This window comes from Gopherus evgoodei, unplaced genomic scaffold, assembly GCF_007399415.2.
Source record: "Gopherus evgoodei ecotype Sinaloan lineage unplaced genomic scaffold, rGopEvg1_v1.p scaffold_41_arrow_ctg1, whole genome shotgun sequence".
NCBI classification, from domain to species: Eukaryota; Metazoa; Chordata; order Testudines; family Testudinidae; genus Gopherus; species Gopherus evgoodei.
In genome coordinates, this window is record NW_022060062.1 from 1,482,874 (window position 1) to 1,498,026 (window position 15,153).

General features: G+C 43.7%; 1 protein-coding gene across 1 annotated transcript in view; it reads left to right on the plus strand.

Annotated features, from left to right (window-relative positions):
• LOC115642551 (bone morphogenetic protein receptor type-1B-like) overlaps window positions 1–15,153 on the plus strand; it is a 30,321-nt gene that overhangs the window by 475 nt on the left and 14,693 nt on the right. The window contains exons 2-5 of the mRNA XM_030546173.1: window positions 1,138–1,171; window positions 3,999–4,095; window positions 11,529–11,631; window positions 13,180–13,288. Coding sequence (XP_030402033.1) covers window positions 1,138–1,171; window positions 3,999–4,095; window positions 11,529–11,631; window positions 13,180–13,288 — 343 coding nt within the window. The remainder of the gene's footprint in view (window positions 1–1,137; window positions 1,172–3,998; window positions 4,096–11,528; window positions 11,632–13,179; window positions 13,289–15,153) is intronic.

Consider the following 15,153-nt stretch of genomic DNA (forward strand, 5'->3'; position numbering starts at 1 on the left):
AAAGATTGAATGTGTGGTAGGAAGGTAATAATCAGTAGGAGAAAATTAACTTCATGAGTCTGCTCTGTGCACCGAGCCCAAATAAAACTGTGGATCCCAACACCCTGAACTATGGTGAAGTTCAGCTCAAGGTCCCACCTTCCCTGATGACAACTAGCTTGGAATATGGTTCTTAACTGAGTGATTTGAACCAATCTCCAGTTTATATTGGGGAAACTGTTTATGAAGCATAGACGCCATCTTACTTCTTAAAACTCTGTGTAGTAATTGAGTAAATCTTGCTAAGTTAAGGTGAAGCTTCAAAATTCAGTTCTGTATCTTGGTTAAATGTACCGCGTTAAAACTGCCCAATATGGAACCTGAGTGAGGTTGTGTCTGACATTTTATTTTTCCTCAATTCTTTTTAAAGTTTGGGGATACAAATGCAAACTGTGCTTCCTGTCAAACGGAGTAAGTCAGTGCCACTTGCTCTTGAATTCACCCATCTTTTCAGCCAGAGATTTGTTTTGTACCTCAGCACTCACTAACTACTTACAGATTCTTTTCCTTGCTTGGTGTTTCCACACAGTCAGTTCAGAGGATGGTTATAGTAGGAGGTAAAAGAATGAGACTTTTATTGCATGTCAAAAGCAGCATCCTTGTTCAGCATGTGTGTGGTTAGCCCCACAGGAGCTTCAGGCAGTTCAATTCACTCCCTATTTTGGCAGCTAACCAGTACACTAATTTATACTGTTAGTTATTCAGTTACATAAAACACTGACTTGCTGGTTGGCCTGGTGACTTGGCAGGGTGGCATTTGCCTCAGAGGAGTTAAAATTCTTGCAAATGGTTGAGCAGCTCATTCGGCAAAATATGGAAATTTCAGCGCATCACTGAAGTCCATGAGACTTTTGGGCATCGGGTGTCACTTTCCCATCAAATAACTCAGCAGAGTGTGTTGGTGTTTTCTGGCGGGATGAACTGATGCACCCACCCAACCCTCGCTGGGTACAGCTTAGGTCAGGGTAAGTTATGTTGCTAGGGGTGTGAGAAAGCCACCCCCAGTGTGACATAAGTTAAACGAGCTAAGTGCCAGTGTGGACAGTGCTTCTCCTGCCAACATAGCTACCACCGCGTGCATGGCCTGGAGTAATGAAGTCGACGGGAGAGCTCTCTCCCGTCAACCGAGAATGTCTGCTCTAGCAACGCTACAGAGGCACAGCTTCATTGCTGCAGCTGCGTCCCCATAAGCTCTGTAGTGTAAATGTAGCCTCTGGCACCAAGGGAAGAGGCAGTGAGTGCTGGCGAACAGGGGCTTGGGGCTTGTGGAGAGATTCAGGACGGATTAATGAGAGAGCCAAATATCATAAAAGTCCCGTACATTTGTAATGTCAAGTGTATGTGTATAATCACTTGCTTGCACAGAGGACACAATTTGTGTCAACTACGGTAGCGTGTATTTAAATTCTGCATGCCTGAATTTCGCAGCTGGCTTGGGATTCATTTGAAAATATGTCCTTAAGAGAGGGGAGATGACACAACTCATGTCATGGAACTGAAAAAGAAATGTCTCAAATATAAATCTATTTCAAAAAGGCCTTGTTACTCTGCGGCGCAGTCTGAACTGATACTGAATTTTACTTCTAGCCATGAACAGCTAAAACACAATTAGTTGGAAGGGCAGTGGCACTTGTGTATTATGTCAGCGCAGTGTTTTGTAAGCTTGGCTCATCCGTGCCGTAATTATATTTTAATATGCAGATATAGACTCTGCTTTTTGGCGAAAAAATCCAGTTGCTATTTTGATTTTTGTACTTAGTATTTTCTCCTGAATCCAAGTGTGATGGTCCTGGATCACTTTTTAATTGGAATAGGGAAGAGGAGCTATGATGATTTATCAGTTGTATGGGAGGGATAGCTCAGTGGTCTGAGCATTGGCCTGCTAAACCCAGGGGGCCATTTAGGGAACTAGTTTAAAAATCTGTCTGGGGATGGGTCCTGTTTTGAGCAGGGGGTTGGACTAGATGACCTCCTGAGGTCCCTTCCAACCCTAATCTTCTATGATTCTATACTAATAATATTTTTATTTAGATTTCCTGCCCCATGAGCCAGACGTCTGAAAATATTTGAGTGGAACATTTTAAAAGTTCAGTCCTTATCCACAAGGAACAGTGTGATATAGTCAGAAAACATGCTTTGTGAAGGCTTGTTGAATGAGGACTTAGTTTAAAAATCTGTGTTCCGGTGAACCACAAAGAGAACATCTATTAATGTTAATTTGTTGCATATAGGCTGGATTTAAAAATCTGATAAATACATATGTAACCCTTTTTAGAGATGTAGAAGCAGATCATAATGTAAATATAATTTATTTAAAAAAGAAAATAATATTAATCATCGCTATGGGAAAGTAGAGAATACATCAGATGCAGTGAATTCCTTGTGTAAATTGGTTTTAATTTCTGATTTTGCTAAAATTAAAAAAAAAAGCAGCAGCAGCTCTGTGACTCTGGGGAAGCCAAGTGTATTGTGCACCAAATGCAAATACTTCACAATGAGTTTTTGGTTTGGCTTTCAGGAGTGCTGAGTACTCAGAGCTCTCATGGGGTTGAGTGGGATGAGGGCCCAGGCCATTCATGTATATTCCATGGGTCTTTGACTGTACATTCCGTGGGCTTTTCTTTCTCTTTCACATGCATTACATTGCTGGTTTTATTCAAATGTTTTTCCTGATAGGGATAGTTTGATATTTTCTGCCATGGTCCATGGAGGTGAAATTGGAATGGGAGGGCTATAATCTCCTCAAATCCAAGTTTTCTCTGTAGATCAGTGGTTCTCAGGCATTTCACCATTAGGTCACACTTTTATCAAAGCTTATGAGCTCAGAACCTTTTTTCATCGTTTGCTGAAGACTGTGTTCATTTGTGTCACTCAATGAATGAGGAGAACACTAAAGCTTGTACAGCCTTTGTAGCTGTTATCTGGACAGGTTTCCCTGAGATGGAAGAGCTAAGCTCTGTGTGCAGAGTTTATCCAGGTGTAGAGAGAGTGACCCAGTCTGAAACCCAAAAGCACCCTGTGAGTCCCATGAGGAGACTGGGCCTAATAGGGGGAAACAGCCCTATGGTTCCTGTCCCTCTAGCCTTTTACCCCTTCAGCCTCTGCCATCCCATTCTATCCTGATCACATTCTTGCCATTAACATGCTGAGGCAGAGAATTCTTTGAACCCCCTGCCTCCCCCAAAAAAGACAGAGCCCTAAATCACCTCATGCTTGCTGGTTTCAGAAGAGATTAATAACCTCCATAAGGCTTGCAATTGTTCAGCCTAAAGTGCATTCCTACTCTGTAGTTACTACATAAAACCTGGCACTTCCTTGCTTAATAGACTACACTATGTATATTTAAAGTAATAGTTCCTTGCTTTTGGTGACAAAAATAAGTTGGTTTTAACAGTTTGTTTGTTTTTTTAAATTCAAGGTAGTGGGGCTGCACAGGTACAACTGAGGGTTAAGTATGAAGCCACGTTTGCAAAGGTGTAACCAAGTACAGAATTTGTTTTACAGAATCTGGTACTGGTAATGATGCATCGAAAGTGGAGGGAGGCGGACCATTTGATTCTCAGCTAGGGTGACCAGATGTTCTGGTTTTATAGGGACAGTGCTGATTTTTGGGTCTTTTTCTTATATAGGCTCCTATTACCCCCCACCCCCATCCCAATTTTTCACATTTGTTGTCTGGTCACCCTATTTTCAGCTCCCACTTGAGGTTGTGTGGATGGCTGTTAGAAAATTTATACAATTAGAAAATTTGATATGGAAACATTGAGGCGCAATAAACATAAAACCCCACAATTACATTTTTAGAGTCACCTTTCAACTTAAAACTGTGCTTTAATCTCCAGCACAAAACAAAGAACTGTCTGAAAGTTTTGAGAGTAAGAAAAAAAAAATGAGACTAGTTCAGAGTCTTGCACGTCTCCCTCCCACCTGGAAACTTACATTTTTTCTTTCTTTTGTAGCCAATGGTGAGAGTACGGTACCTGCTCCTACCCAGAAGCCAATGTGGTGTCGCTGTAATCTCCACTGTAGAGCGGATTCGGTCAACAGCACCTGCAGGTTGATGGGACAACTAGTATTTCAGATATTCTATGGGGGAAGGTTATGCACAATAATCAACCTTTTAAAACTTGGGTGCATCAAGATCGGCATCTAAATCGCTTTAGGCACCTTTAGTACAATTTGTATCAAATGAAATGTGTGGTGGGTGCTCTATAAATCAGACCATTTTTATTTAGGTGGCTAAATACAGATTTTTAGGGGCTTAACTTGATGCATTCAGGGTTGAACATTTAGGCCAATACTTGTCTTAATAATTTGCATATGAAACAGAGTTGAACTACAAATAGGTTATCAAAAAGAACAAGCCATAGCTTATGGATGGATGGCACAAATTGCTCTTCCCCTGTGCATAAGGACCAGCGTTAAAGAAATTGTGCTTCTCCTGCAGTAGTGTAATGCTTTGCCTCTTTGGAGGGTTAGTGGTGGTTAGCGGGTAAATAATGGCACAATCTAACCCAGGATGTATATGTGGTTAGCCTCTCTTGTAGCAACATGAGGGGAAAATGCTGTTGTCAGATTGGTGTGGTGAATCTCAACTCTGTTGGTCTCTTTTCCCCGTATGTGAGGAACTCTGAGTTCTGCTTCTGTCAGGAATGTGGAATACTGAAGATTTTGCTATTTAATGTTAAGTCCCTACAGCTTTTAGGCTTTCATCAGAGTCCAGTGGAGTATTGGGTATGCAGGAACTCTAGAACTGGGACACAGATATATTACTGTGACCGGACATTCCAGCTGGGTATGCAGTTCAATCTGTGGAGGTTATAGGGAGTCTGATATTTTAATACTACTGGACTACTTTTTAAGGCAAAGTGTTATAAAAGAACAGGATGAAAGGAAGCTCCAAGATTGTTCAAGATATTGATAGAGATTTGGAGGGTTTTAAAAAAAACCAAACCAATTGCTTCTCAGTTCAACGCTATCCTGCACAGCCTGCAATTTCAAGACTTGTCAGATTTAAAAGTGCCAAAGCTTTGATAAAAGCCTTGGATAGTATTTTTCTGTCCCACTTTCCACTCCTCTTCCAAGTCCTAGCGCTCTGTCTAGGAGCAGCAGTTAACCGCTATTGCGTGGTCTTTTGTTTTTAAGGTTTAAAACTCCACACATGACTATGAGTTTGCAGGTTCTCTGCTGTGGGAATCAGTCATTTCCTGGTCATGTCTAAGGAGAGCCACTGTTTTTACACATACCAGCTTTCACAGCAGAGCACTTGTGAAGCAGTAACTAAAAAGTTGCAGCTGATTAGAAAATAAGAAAACACAAAGGTGTCCGCTTCGGAAACATTCAGTTAGCTGGTGGAAGCATCCCCAGGAGCTAGAAGCAGATCCTGCCACCAAACTAACACCTCATTAGCAGTGTAATGTGAAGTTTCTGAGGGTTTGTCTATACTTAAAGCACTACAGTGGCAGCAGATGTGCCACTGTCACATCTCAGAGTAGGCACTACCTAGGTCCTCCTGTCACTATAGGTAACCAACTTCCCTGAGAGGCAGCGGCTAGATCAACAGGAGATTTCTTCCATCGACCTAGTGCTGTCTATGCGGGGACTTGGGTCGGCTTAACAACACAGCTCAGAGGTGTGAATTTATTACACTCCTGAGCAACATAGTTAAACTAGCGTAATTTTCTAGTGTAGACCAGCCTACGGCGATAGCTACATTTAAAGCGCTGCAGTTGCAGTGCTGCAGTCTAGACTCTCACTACAGCAATAGGAAGTGAGGTTCTCCTGGCCCTGTAGTTAATCTACCTCATCTCCGAGAGGTGATTGCTAAGTCGATGGACGAATCGTTCCTTCTGTTGACCTAGTACTGTCTCCACCAGGGGTTAGGTCATCAGAACTACGTCTCTCAGGATGTGATATTTTCACACCTCGGAGAGACACAGCTGTGCCGATGGATGTTTTCAGTGTAGCCAGGAGCACAAGTCCCACAGAGAAACATCAGGATTTATTCAGAGTCCTTCGATGTCACACTTTTAAAACATCCCTTTAGTTTTACATCATAACCTCTAGCTGTTTTCAGCTATGTGTACTTAAAGCTAACCACTTACAAAGTTAAAAAAAAAAGTGAAATAGCAGAATACGATGTCATGTCAGCCCGAATGAGAGGGGAAATTAATGTTAAATTTATGTTCTGTTAACCCGAGTCTCCCGTTGTTAAACACCTGTCGCAAAATCATCCTTATTGGAGTCATACCTCTCTGGAGCTTTATTTCCAGTTTTAATTAAGGTGTCAGATGTTTAGTTTAAACCGGAGTTTACCTCACAAAACCTTATTCTCCCTCCAGCCCAGCACAACCCTTCGACCCCTGAAACGCTTTCATTTTCCCCCACCAGTTGCCCTTTCCTATGTCATCTGAACACAGTACTCTTTGTTCATTTCACACTGAGCAGCGGCATAAAAGAAGAAATTGCTAAGCCAGTAGCTGGAAAATGGAAGTTTGTACCGTACTTCTTATACTATATTTCTTTGTAAAGATACCCTATGATTTATCAGCAATAAAGTAAAGATATAATTCAAAGGGGCCTCTTACCAAATATAATATACAAGGACTCTTTTCAAGGATAACGATTTAATATTTGTATACCTCCCATCATTGTAGAATCTATGTCTGAGCTCCAGGTGACCCCGATTTTCCTTATATTTGCAGAATCCAGTTACTTTTTAATATTTTTTTTCTTTCTAAAATCTTCCGAACATAATTCAGAATTAAGGCAGAGAGATGGAAAGGGACCTCTGTATTGCGAAGGGTGCCCAGCTGCTGAAGGTGGGAAGGAGTGAGTGAGCGATATTAGAGAGACGAGGTGGGTGAGGTAAAATCTCCTACTGGACCAACTGCCATTGGTGAAAGAGATAGGCTTTCAAGCTACACAGAGCTTTTCTTCAGCTCTGGATGGAAGGATACCAAGATGAAGGGGATAGCACTGAGAGAGATTGTGAGGTCACCAGTCAGCTGACTGTATTGTAGTCAGTTCTCAAGAGACTTGGCCGAGCCTACCCTGCTAAACTGGAACTCCTTTTACTTTGGGATCCTCACGCCATAGAACCTTTAACCATTTTCACCCTTCACTGTAGTCTGAATTGCTGTTTGCACATTGCAGTGCCTTAAAACAAGCAGGAACTTTCATTCTGCTTCTCTATAAACGATGTTTCTCCTTATAGCGGGGTGGACCTCCGCTCCTGCCCTGAAGGGTTAGAAACAGCCCTGGGAGGGGGCTGTGGCTGGAGAAAGCAGTTTTTAGGCTGGGCTGATTGAGGGAAGTGGCTGCAGCTGGAGCCATTCCCCAAACAGACTCAGCTGGCCATGTAAAGGCAGAGAAGCCAGGGGCAGAAGAAACAGTCTTCCCCTGCTTGTAGAGGGAGAAGGGCCTGGTTGCAGGGAGCTAGAGACAAAAATACCTAAGTGGAGCAGGTCTGGGGAAAGGCAGAAAGTCCAAACCCTAATTGCCAGTGATGAGTAGGCTGATACTGCTTGTCGACCACAATGAAAACCCAAGAGTAATGAGGGGCTACGTCAAGTCTCATCTCCCTGTAATTTGGAAGTCGAACAGAAAGGCCTGGATGACATGCAGTATTTTCCATGAGTGGTTTGTAGACCATGCCGTCCCTGAATTTAAGGCTTATTGTCAGAAGGAAAATTCGGCCTTAAAGATTCTCCTTCTGCTGGATAACACAAGTGTCCATGAACTGGACTATGAAGCCCTCTGCCCAAAGGTCAATGTCCTATTTTTGCCGCACAACACCTCATTGTTGCTGCAGCCTATGGACCACGGTGTGCTGGCCACTTTCAAGGCTTATTACCTACGGAGGACATTCTCCATGCTGATTAAGGAGACGGCAGGTGAAGGAAAGCCCAGTGTAGAGGAGCTCTGGAAGTCCTACAACATCATGAACAGTGTGGAAAACGCTGATCTGTCAGGGGAAGAAGTCACTTCGCAATGTATGAATGGTGTTTTGCGCTGTGCAGTGCTAGATGCTGTCCACAGCTTCATAGAGTTTGATGCCATTTCTGCTTTCGAGCAAGGAATTGTCAAGTTGGGGAAGGATATTGACTTTGAGGAGGTGGAGGAAGATGATGTACAGGAGTTGTTGGAGTTTCACGCTGAGCAACTGACAAATGAGGAATTGATTGAGCTGGACCAACAACGGATATCTGAAGAAAGCAAGGACGATGATGAGGGTGACATAGGGCAGGAAGCCAGGAGTCTAATGACAAAGTATCTCTCCCATTTCTTTAGATTGCTGGGTGAGATGACGGAAATCATACAGAGGGGTGATCCTTTTCATTTTACGGTCTGCCAAAGTCTCCAGGGCTCTGTGATGCAGTGGCCTGCTACAGGGAGATCTATCATTCAAAGGGTCATGAAGGAGAGCAGACATCGACAAAATCCTTTTTTAAGACTTCTGCAACCGAAAAGCCAGCCCAAGAAAACCCAGCCGCCACCCCTAGCTAAGTTTAGCAAAATTGGCATTGTTGTATCCTGTATCACTGTACTGTATTTACTGTGTTAAAATGTTCTGTGTGTTTGAACAGTGTTAGTGGGATTCTACATTCTTTTGTTCAATGTTTTTGTGTGTATAATGTGTGCTGTATAAGCCATCAGTGTAAAAAGGTAACACTGTTCAGGTGAAAAGAGTGTTGTCATAGGCGAGTGTGGTGAAGTTGTGAACACATCCAGCTCTTATTCCATTATTTCTTATGGGGAAAAATTCACCGGTATACGTCGTTTCGGTGTCCACCGTCCTTTTCAAGAACACAACCCCAGTGTATATAGTGGACCCCCATATTCATCATTCTGTCTTATACACGCATGCTTACATGTAATATGCAGTGAACTACAGCATAATAGATGTGCTGCATGCTTGTTCAGATTGTTTTTAATGATGGAAAGATTTTAGTTCCTGACACGGCTGAACAGTGCAGCTGGAGTGTGCTATGCACTCCTCTGTATGTAGAGTGTGTTATAGTCACCCTTTGAGGATCTGTTCCCCACCAGCACAACAGAGCTCTTCCAGGGGTTCTAGGAGACACTCTCTCTTCTATTCTCTTGCCCAGATCTCTGGGTGGCTTTCCAAGGGGTGAAGGTAACTTTTACACTGAAAATTCTCCCTCTCAAATCTCATTTTTCCTATATAAAACGTTCCCCTTTTAATTTTGTTCCACATTCTTCATTCACTGTATCATGGGCTGAAGATTGTGCGACATTCTTCTATTGCTGTCTCCGAAAAGAATCATTTCCTCTATCCGTCAAAGTTTTTGAGCTCTCTCCCCCTCTGCTTTCCATGATCTAACTTGCTTTGTCATTTTACATCAGAAGTAAAATTTTCACAAGCACTTAAGTGACTTAGGAGCCTATGTCCCATTTTCAAAACTGATTTATGAGTCTATGTCGTGTTGAAAGTCAGTGGAACGCCAAAACTTCCTGAGTCTTCTCTTTCCCTTCTTAATAGCACCTCTTCTAATGATATGATTCTTTTCTTTCTCCTCCTTGTGTATATTGACTTTATTAGAGAAAATCAATTGTTGACTTCTTTTCTTTTTCAGTTGATTGCAGTTCACTGTTTCGTTACTGTGTCCCTGAGTTACATTTACTCATTGCTTTGAATCTAAGGCACCATGTAAACAAATAAAATGTAGTATAATATAATATTGTACGCTAATGGATTCTTTTCAGTCTCTTTTCTTGGCAATCCTGTCATTCCTATCCTGAGACTGAGTAATGAAGTCATGGGAGTTGTTATCCAAAAGGGTTGTTGTCTTCCTTACTTTACTCATGCACCACATCTAAGTAGTATAAAAGTAAATTGTGTGCTTTTGTGAGAAAGTGATCTGTAGTGTGCAACTGGTTACTGTTCAGATCCAAAAGTTAGTAACTTGTCCTGTTGTTGAAAATAACTGTGAAACAAGCTTACTCTGACTAGATTTCACACAGTTAATTTAAAAACGTGCCACAGCAAATGTTTGGTGTTTTCCTATCCGGCGTCCTTCTGTGCCACAGCTAATATTTCCAAATTGTGTTTATGCCTTCAGTGTGTAACAGGATGTTCCTCTTTCCCTACAACGTCTTTATTGGCATTTGTGGTTTTGTTTGTTTGTTTTGTTGGGTTTTCCTTTCTTTCAAGTAAAAAAAATAATTATCTGAAATTCCAATTTATATAAGTCTTGTAAAACCATTTAGTTACTTCTTCTGTCTGTTTCTCTTTTATTGTCCTTGTTCATTTGTTCTTTTGTTATGAAAATATCTAATAAACATAAATATTCAAAAGAAAATAAGAGGTTAATAAAACATTATATTGCTCTAGGAATTGTTTGTTTGAGGATAAGGGGCTCTTTCTTTTTTATTATTTGTTTTATTTCTTATGATCAGGACAATTTTCATTCGTGTTGATAGAGTGTTGAGTCCCCAGAAAGTGATGAGAAATGAGCAGAGAAGATTTTCACTCGGATGCAGGCGCTCTTTTTGTTTCCCTGATAACATTCATGCATTTGACCTTCATTAGGGAAGGACATTTGTCACCAGCACCATCTCGCCATCTGTTAGTATACTTGTCCTCTGTTGTACATGTTCTTGTAAACGGAAGTATAATGGATCACTTTAGGCTTATAACCCAGGTAAGCAGTTATGAAGGATATTGATAAGTCAAGAATTTGGACGCAACAGTGTTGCAGTTTGCAATATGGTTAAAGTAAGGAGGACCCTATCACTCTTAATAGTGTTTCATGGTCATTAGCTCAGTGACGGTGGCCTCTTCAGGTCTGCTTCTGTACAGTGTGTGCACGCACAAGTGGGCCTGCTTTAGCATTGATGCTTTTCCTAAGATAGGCTTTGCATCACTGGAGACCCATCGATTAGGAGAGACCAGTGGTTCCCAACCTGTTTACCACTGTGGGCTGCATATGCAACTCTCCATGCGTTATGTGGGCCATATCCACACAATATATTACTCTACCTCTATGGCCCTGAGGATATCACACGGGCCGCAGCTGTGCGCTGATTGAGCGCAAGCAGCCTGCAGGCCATGGATTGAGAGCCACTGGGATAGACATTTGTACAGAGGGGACGGGCCTTGGGTGAAGATTTTTAATTATAGGGGTTAGGGGTTTGTGTGACAATGTCAGCTTTGTGGCCTGGCTTCTTTATGAAGAAAAGTGATCAGTTTGTGATTGCCGTCTGTCTTAGTTAAAATTAAATCCAGCAGTGTATGCATGCCAGGAGCCTACGATAAGCATTTGTTTGTTTTGTACGTTGAAATAACACTGCGTAAATAAATAAGATTTTAAACGTGATAATAGTTTAGTCATACGCATTTTGTTACATTGCTGTTCAAAGTGTGTTGATTTATCAACGGTTTGTTTGTGGGGCACAGCATGTCCAATAGCAAATCTCTCATTTTAAAAAAAAACTAACTCTGCTTTGCTCTTTCCAGTCTTCAGGACTGATGGCTACTGTTTCACCACAGTAGAAGATGAAGAATCTGGAGGACATACAATTGCCTCAGGATGCCTACGCTTTGAAGGCTTAGACATCCAATGCCGGGTAAGAAAACAGTTATGATCAAGATTTGGTCTGGCTATTGTGATAGTTTTCATCCAGCAACAGTGTGGTCAGGATGAATGCACACATCTGCTGCTTTGAATTTTGGTCATGTGGGGAATGTGCTCTCTGCACGGAATGCTGAGGAAATGGAGTCTGCTCCCCAAAACTCTTGCTACTTCTTCAGGCACACCATATTGCTAGTTCACTAATGTTAGCCCCTGCTCTTCTGGTGAAATTACCACTCTGGTAATTCCATTCTGAATCTCTAAATTCCCCTGCAGCTTGAATTAGGTAAGACATTCTTCCCTTCCTTTCCCAAACTGCTGTGTGCTGCGTAGCCATAAAAAAGTTGCTGTTTTCACATGCGGAGTTGTTGCGTATCACTGATGTGTAACGTAAGTCCTGTAGGTGTAGACAGTCCAGCTGGTACATTTGGGGATCCACCTTTATGAAGGTTTTCTTGTTCCAGGGAGAGAAATGTGTGTCCATTTCAGATACTGCCACCAGCTTCTCACCCTATGTAGCAATTCTCTTTTGGGCTTCTATGTTTAACACAGAGAAATCACTCGGGGTTAAGTCCCCAGCTGTTCCGTGCAGACCTCAGCATGACGGTAGAGGCAGAACAGCCGGTGGAATGAAGATGACTCTGAGTACCTCTACACTGCAAAATAAATCAATAAAAGACCACGCCCATGGCAGCGATCCTCAGAGCCTGGGTCAACTGACTTGGGCTCTTGCTATCGGGTGTTGAATAAGGGTACAGGGTAAGAATAGCAGTGTAGACACTCCTGCTCAGGCTGGAGTCCAGGCTTTGACACTCTACCCCTTGCTGGGTTTCAGAGCATAGGCTTCAGCCCAAGCAGAAACATCTGCAGAGCTCTAGTGTGAGCCCAAGTCAGTCAACCTGGGCTCTGAGACTGGGCTACCGAATTTTCTTTGTTTGTTTGTTTGCAGTGTAGATGTATCCTTAAGTAATCTTTCAGCTCCCACACCTATATCTGGGCCTGTCCAGGGGGACAACCAGCTATTGGTTCAAGTTAGAGCAGGCTAAGGGTTGCTCTTATTTGCACTTGCTTGTAATAAACTCCTAGGAGCCATTATTCCAGTAAATATCTCCAAAGTATAGTGCACTGTGTTCTGCTCCCTCTTCATGCCCTTCACAAATCTATTTCGCTGGGGGGAATAGATGACAGAGTTGACTATGTTGGCTTTAAGCTGTCTGAGGATGCCCCTACATGAAGGGAATCATGCACTAAAGCCAAGATTTTCAAAAATAGGAGTCTAAAATGAGGCTTCTAACTGCTTACTAAATAAGTAGCCAGATTTTCCAAAATGCTGAGCATCCTAAAGTCTCTGAATTCATGCCTGATGGTAGGCATCTGTTTCTGGAAATCTTGGCCTTGGGGCAAAATTCTGTCTGCTTTGCTCTGGGAGGAGTGAAGCTGTTTCCCATGTCAGGTCTGTCTCCTTCTCCAGTGCCAAAACAACAGTGTCTGTTTAAAAGAACCAAGTTGCTCACACAGTTCTCTGTGACTTTCTCTGTTGCAGGATATGCTCATAATACATGAGAGAAGAACTCTTTCTATTGCGTGCTGCAGAGACAAAGATTTCTGCAATGAAAACCTTCACCCAGCGCTGCCACCTCTGAGAAATAGCGGTAAGAGGAAGAAGAAAATATAGCCTTAAATCAGTAGGTCCATGTGCTTCTCCTAGAAAAGAAAAGAGAATTAGATGACCTGCATGGAAAAACAACTTTTTTTTGTATCGTGTAGCTGTTCTGGTAATATTCAGAAACAGTATCGTCTTGGTTGTTGCTGGTGTTTACCTCTGTTTGTATTCCCATCATGCCTACAGGCATCAGTCAAGGATCAGAGACCCATTGCCCTAGGCACTGGGCGTAGTAAAAGAATGGTTCCCGCTCCAAAGAGCTCACAGTCTAGCTTGGGCTGGGGCAGGGACTATCTCTTACTTTGTACAGTGCTTAGCAGGGCAGCGGAGGTGACTTACTGAGGCCTCTGGGTGCTCATGCCATACAAATATAGAATAACAATCATGAATGATGTCACGGAGTATGTGGGGAGACCAGGCCCCGCACCCCCCACTTCCGGCGATTCACCGGGACTCTCAGCCAGCCAGTAACACAGAAGGTTTATTTAGACAACAGGAACGCAGTCCAAAACAGGTCTTGCTGGTACAGACAACAGGATCCCCTTTAGTTAGGTCCATCTGGGGCCCCAGAGAGATCACAGCCCCGGTGGGAATCCCAAGCCCCGTCGGGCGCCCCTCTCCATTTCCCAGCCAGCTCCAAACTGAAACTCCCTCCAGCCTCTCACTCAGCCTCTCCCCAGCTCCTCCCCCAGCCTTTGTGTCCTTTGTCCAGGTTCCTGGGAAGAGGTGTCACCTGGCCTCCAACCCCCCTCCTGGGTTCTCATGTTACATGTTCAGGTGTCCTCCCTTCCCCAATGCAGCCAGTCCCAGCAAAACTCCCTTGCAACATTCCCAGGTCAATACTCCTCACTCAGCATTCCCATAATACAGCAAGAACATTCCCACTTCGTCACAAATGCCCTCTGTCGTCTCAAAAGATTGTAGTTTGTAGCTACACAACAGTTTCTGAATGACGCTTGGGACCAGATCCTCAGCTGATATAAATCAGTGTAGTGCCACTGAAGCCAATGGAACTAATGACGATTTATAGCCGCTGATAATCTGGCCCTCTGAGAATAAGGTCTAGGCGTCACCATGACCTCTGTGTTTCAGAGCTATAGAACAAACAATACAGTAACACTCTGCACAAAAGCATGTCCAGTTTGGGTTAGAAGTTGTACAATATATATATTTTTAAATACAGCAGTTCCTGGGTAAGCACGACATTTATAGACATTGGCATAGCCTCCATGGTGTCCTATATAGGGGCCCGCCGACCCTCCACCTTCTTACCACCGGTGACAGGTAGCTGGAACTTCGCTTGCTCTTGCAGCAAGCCTAGCAGTGTCTCGTTTAAGTGTATATAGTTGTTTCCTCTCTCATAGTTTAGAGTTAGTGTTAGTTCTAGATAGTTAATAGTTGTTGGGGGCTTCCCCCCTGTAAGGAGGCGCCCCGGCTCCCCGCCGCGCCTGAGGGGGACGAGCCAGAGCAGGCGCCTCAGTGGGCGGAGTCAGCACGGCCTGTCCCCGCCCCTGAAGTCAAGGGGTGGGACAGGAAGTATAAAAGCCCGGCCCCAGCACTCAGTTGGGCGCAGGCTGCCGGAGAGGACAGACGCTGGTGCCCGAGCTCCCGCCGGGCCGGACCTGCCTCGCACCCACTACCCCGAGGAGCACTGGTCTGACCTGCCCCACGCCCATTACCCGGAGGAGCGCTGCCCAGACCTGCCTCGCGCCCACTACCCAGAGGAACGCTGGCCGGACCTGCCCCGCGCCCACTACCCAGAGGAGCGTTGGCTGGACTTGCCTCAGACCCGGTACCCGGAGGAACGTCGGCCTGACCTGCCGTGTGCCTGATACCCCGAGGAGTGGCCTGAGC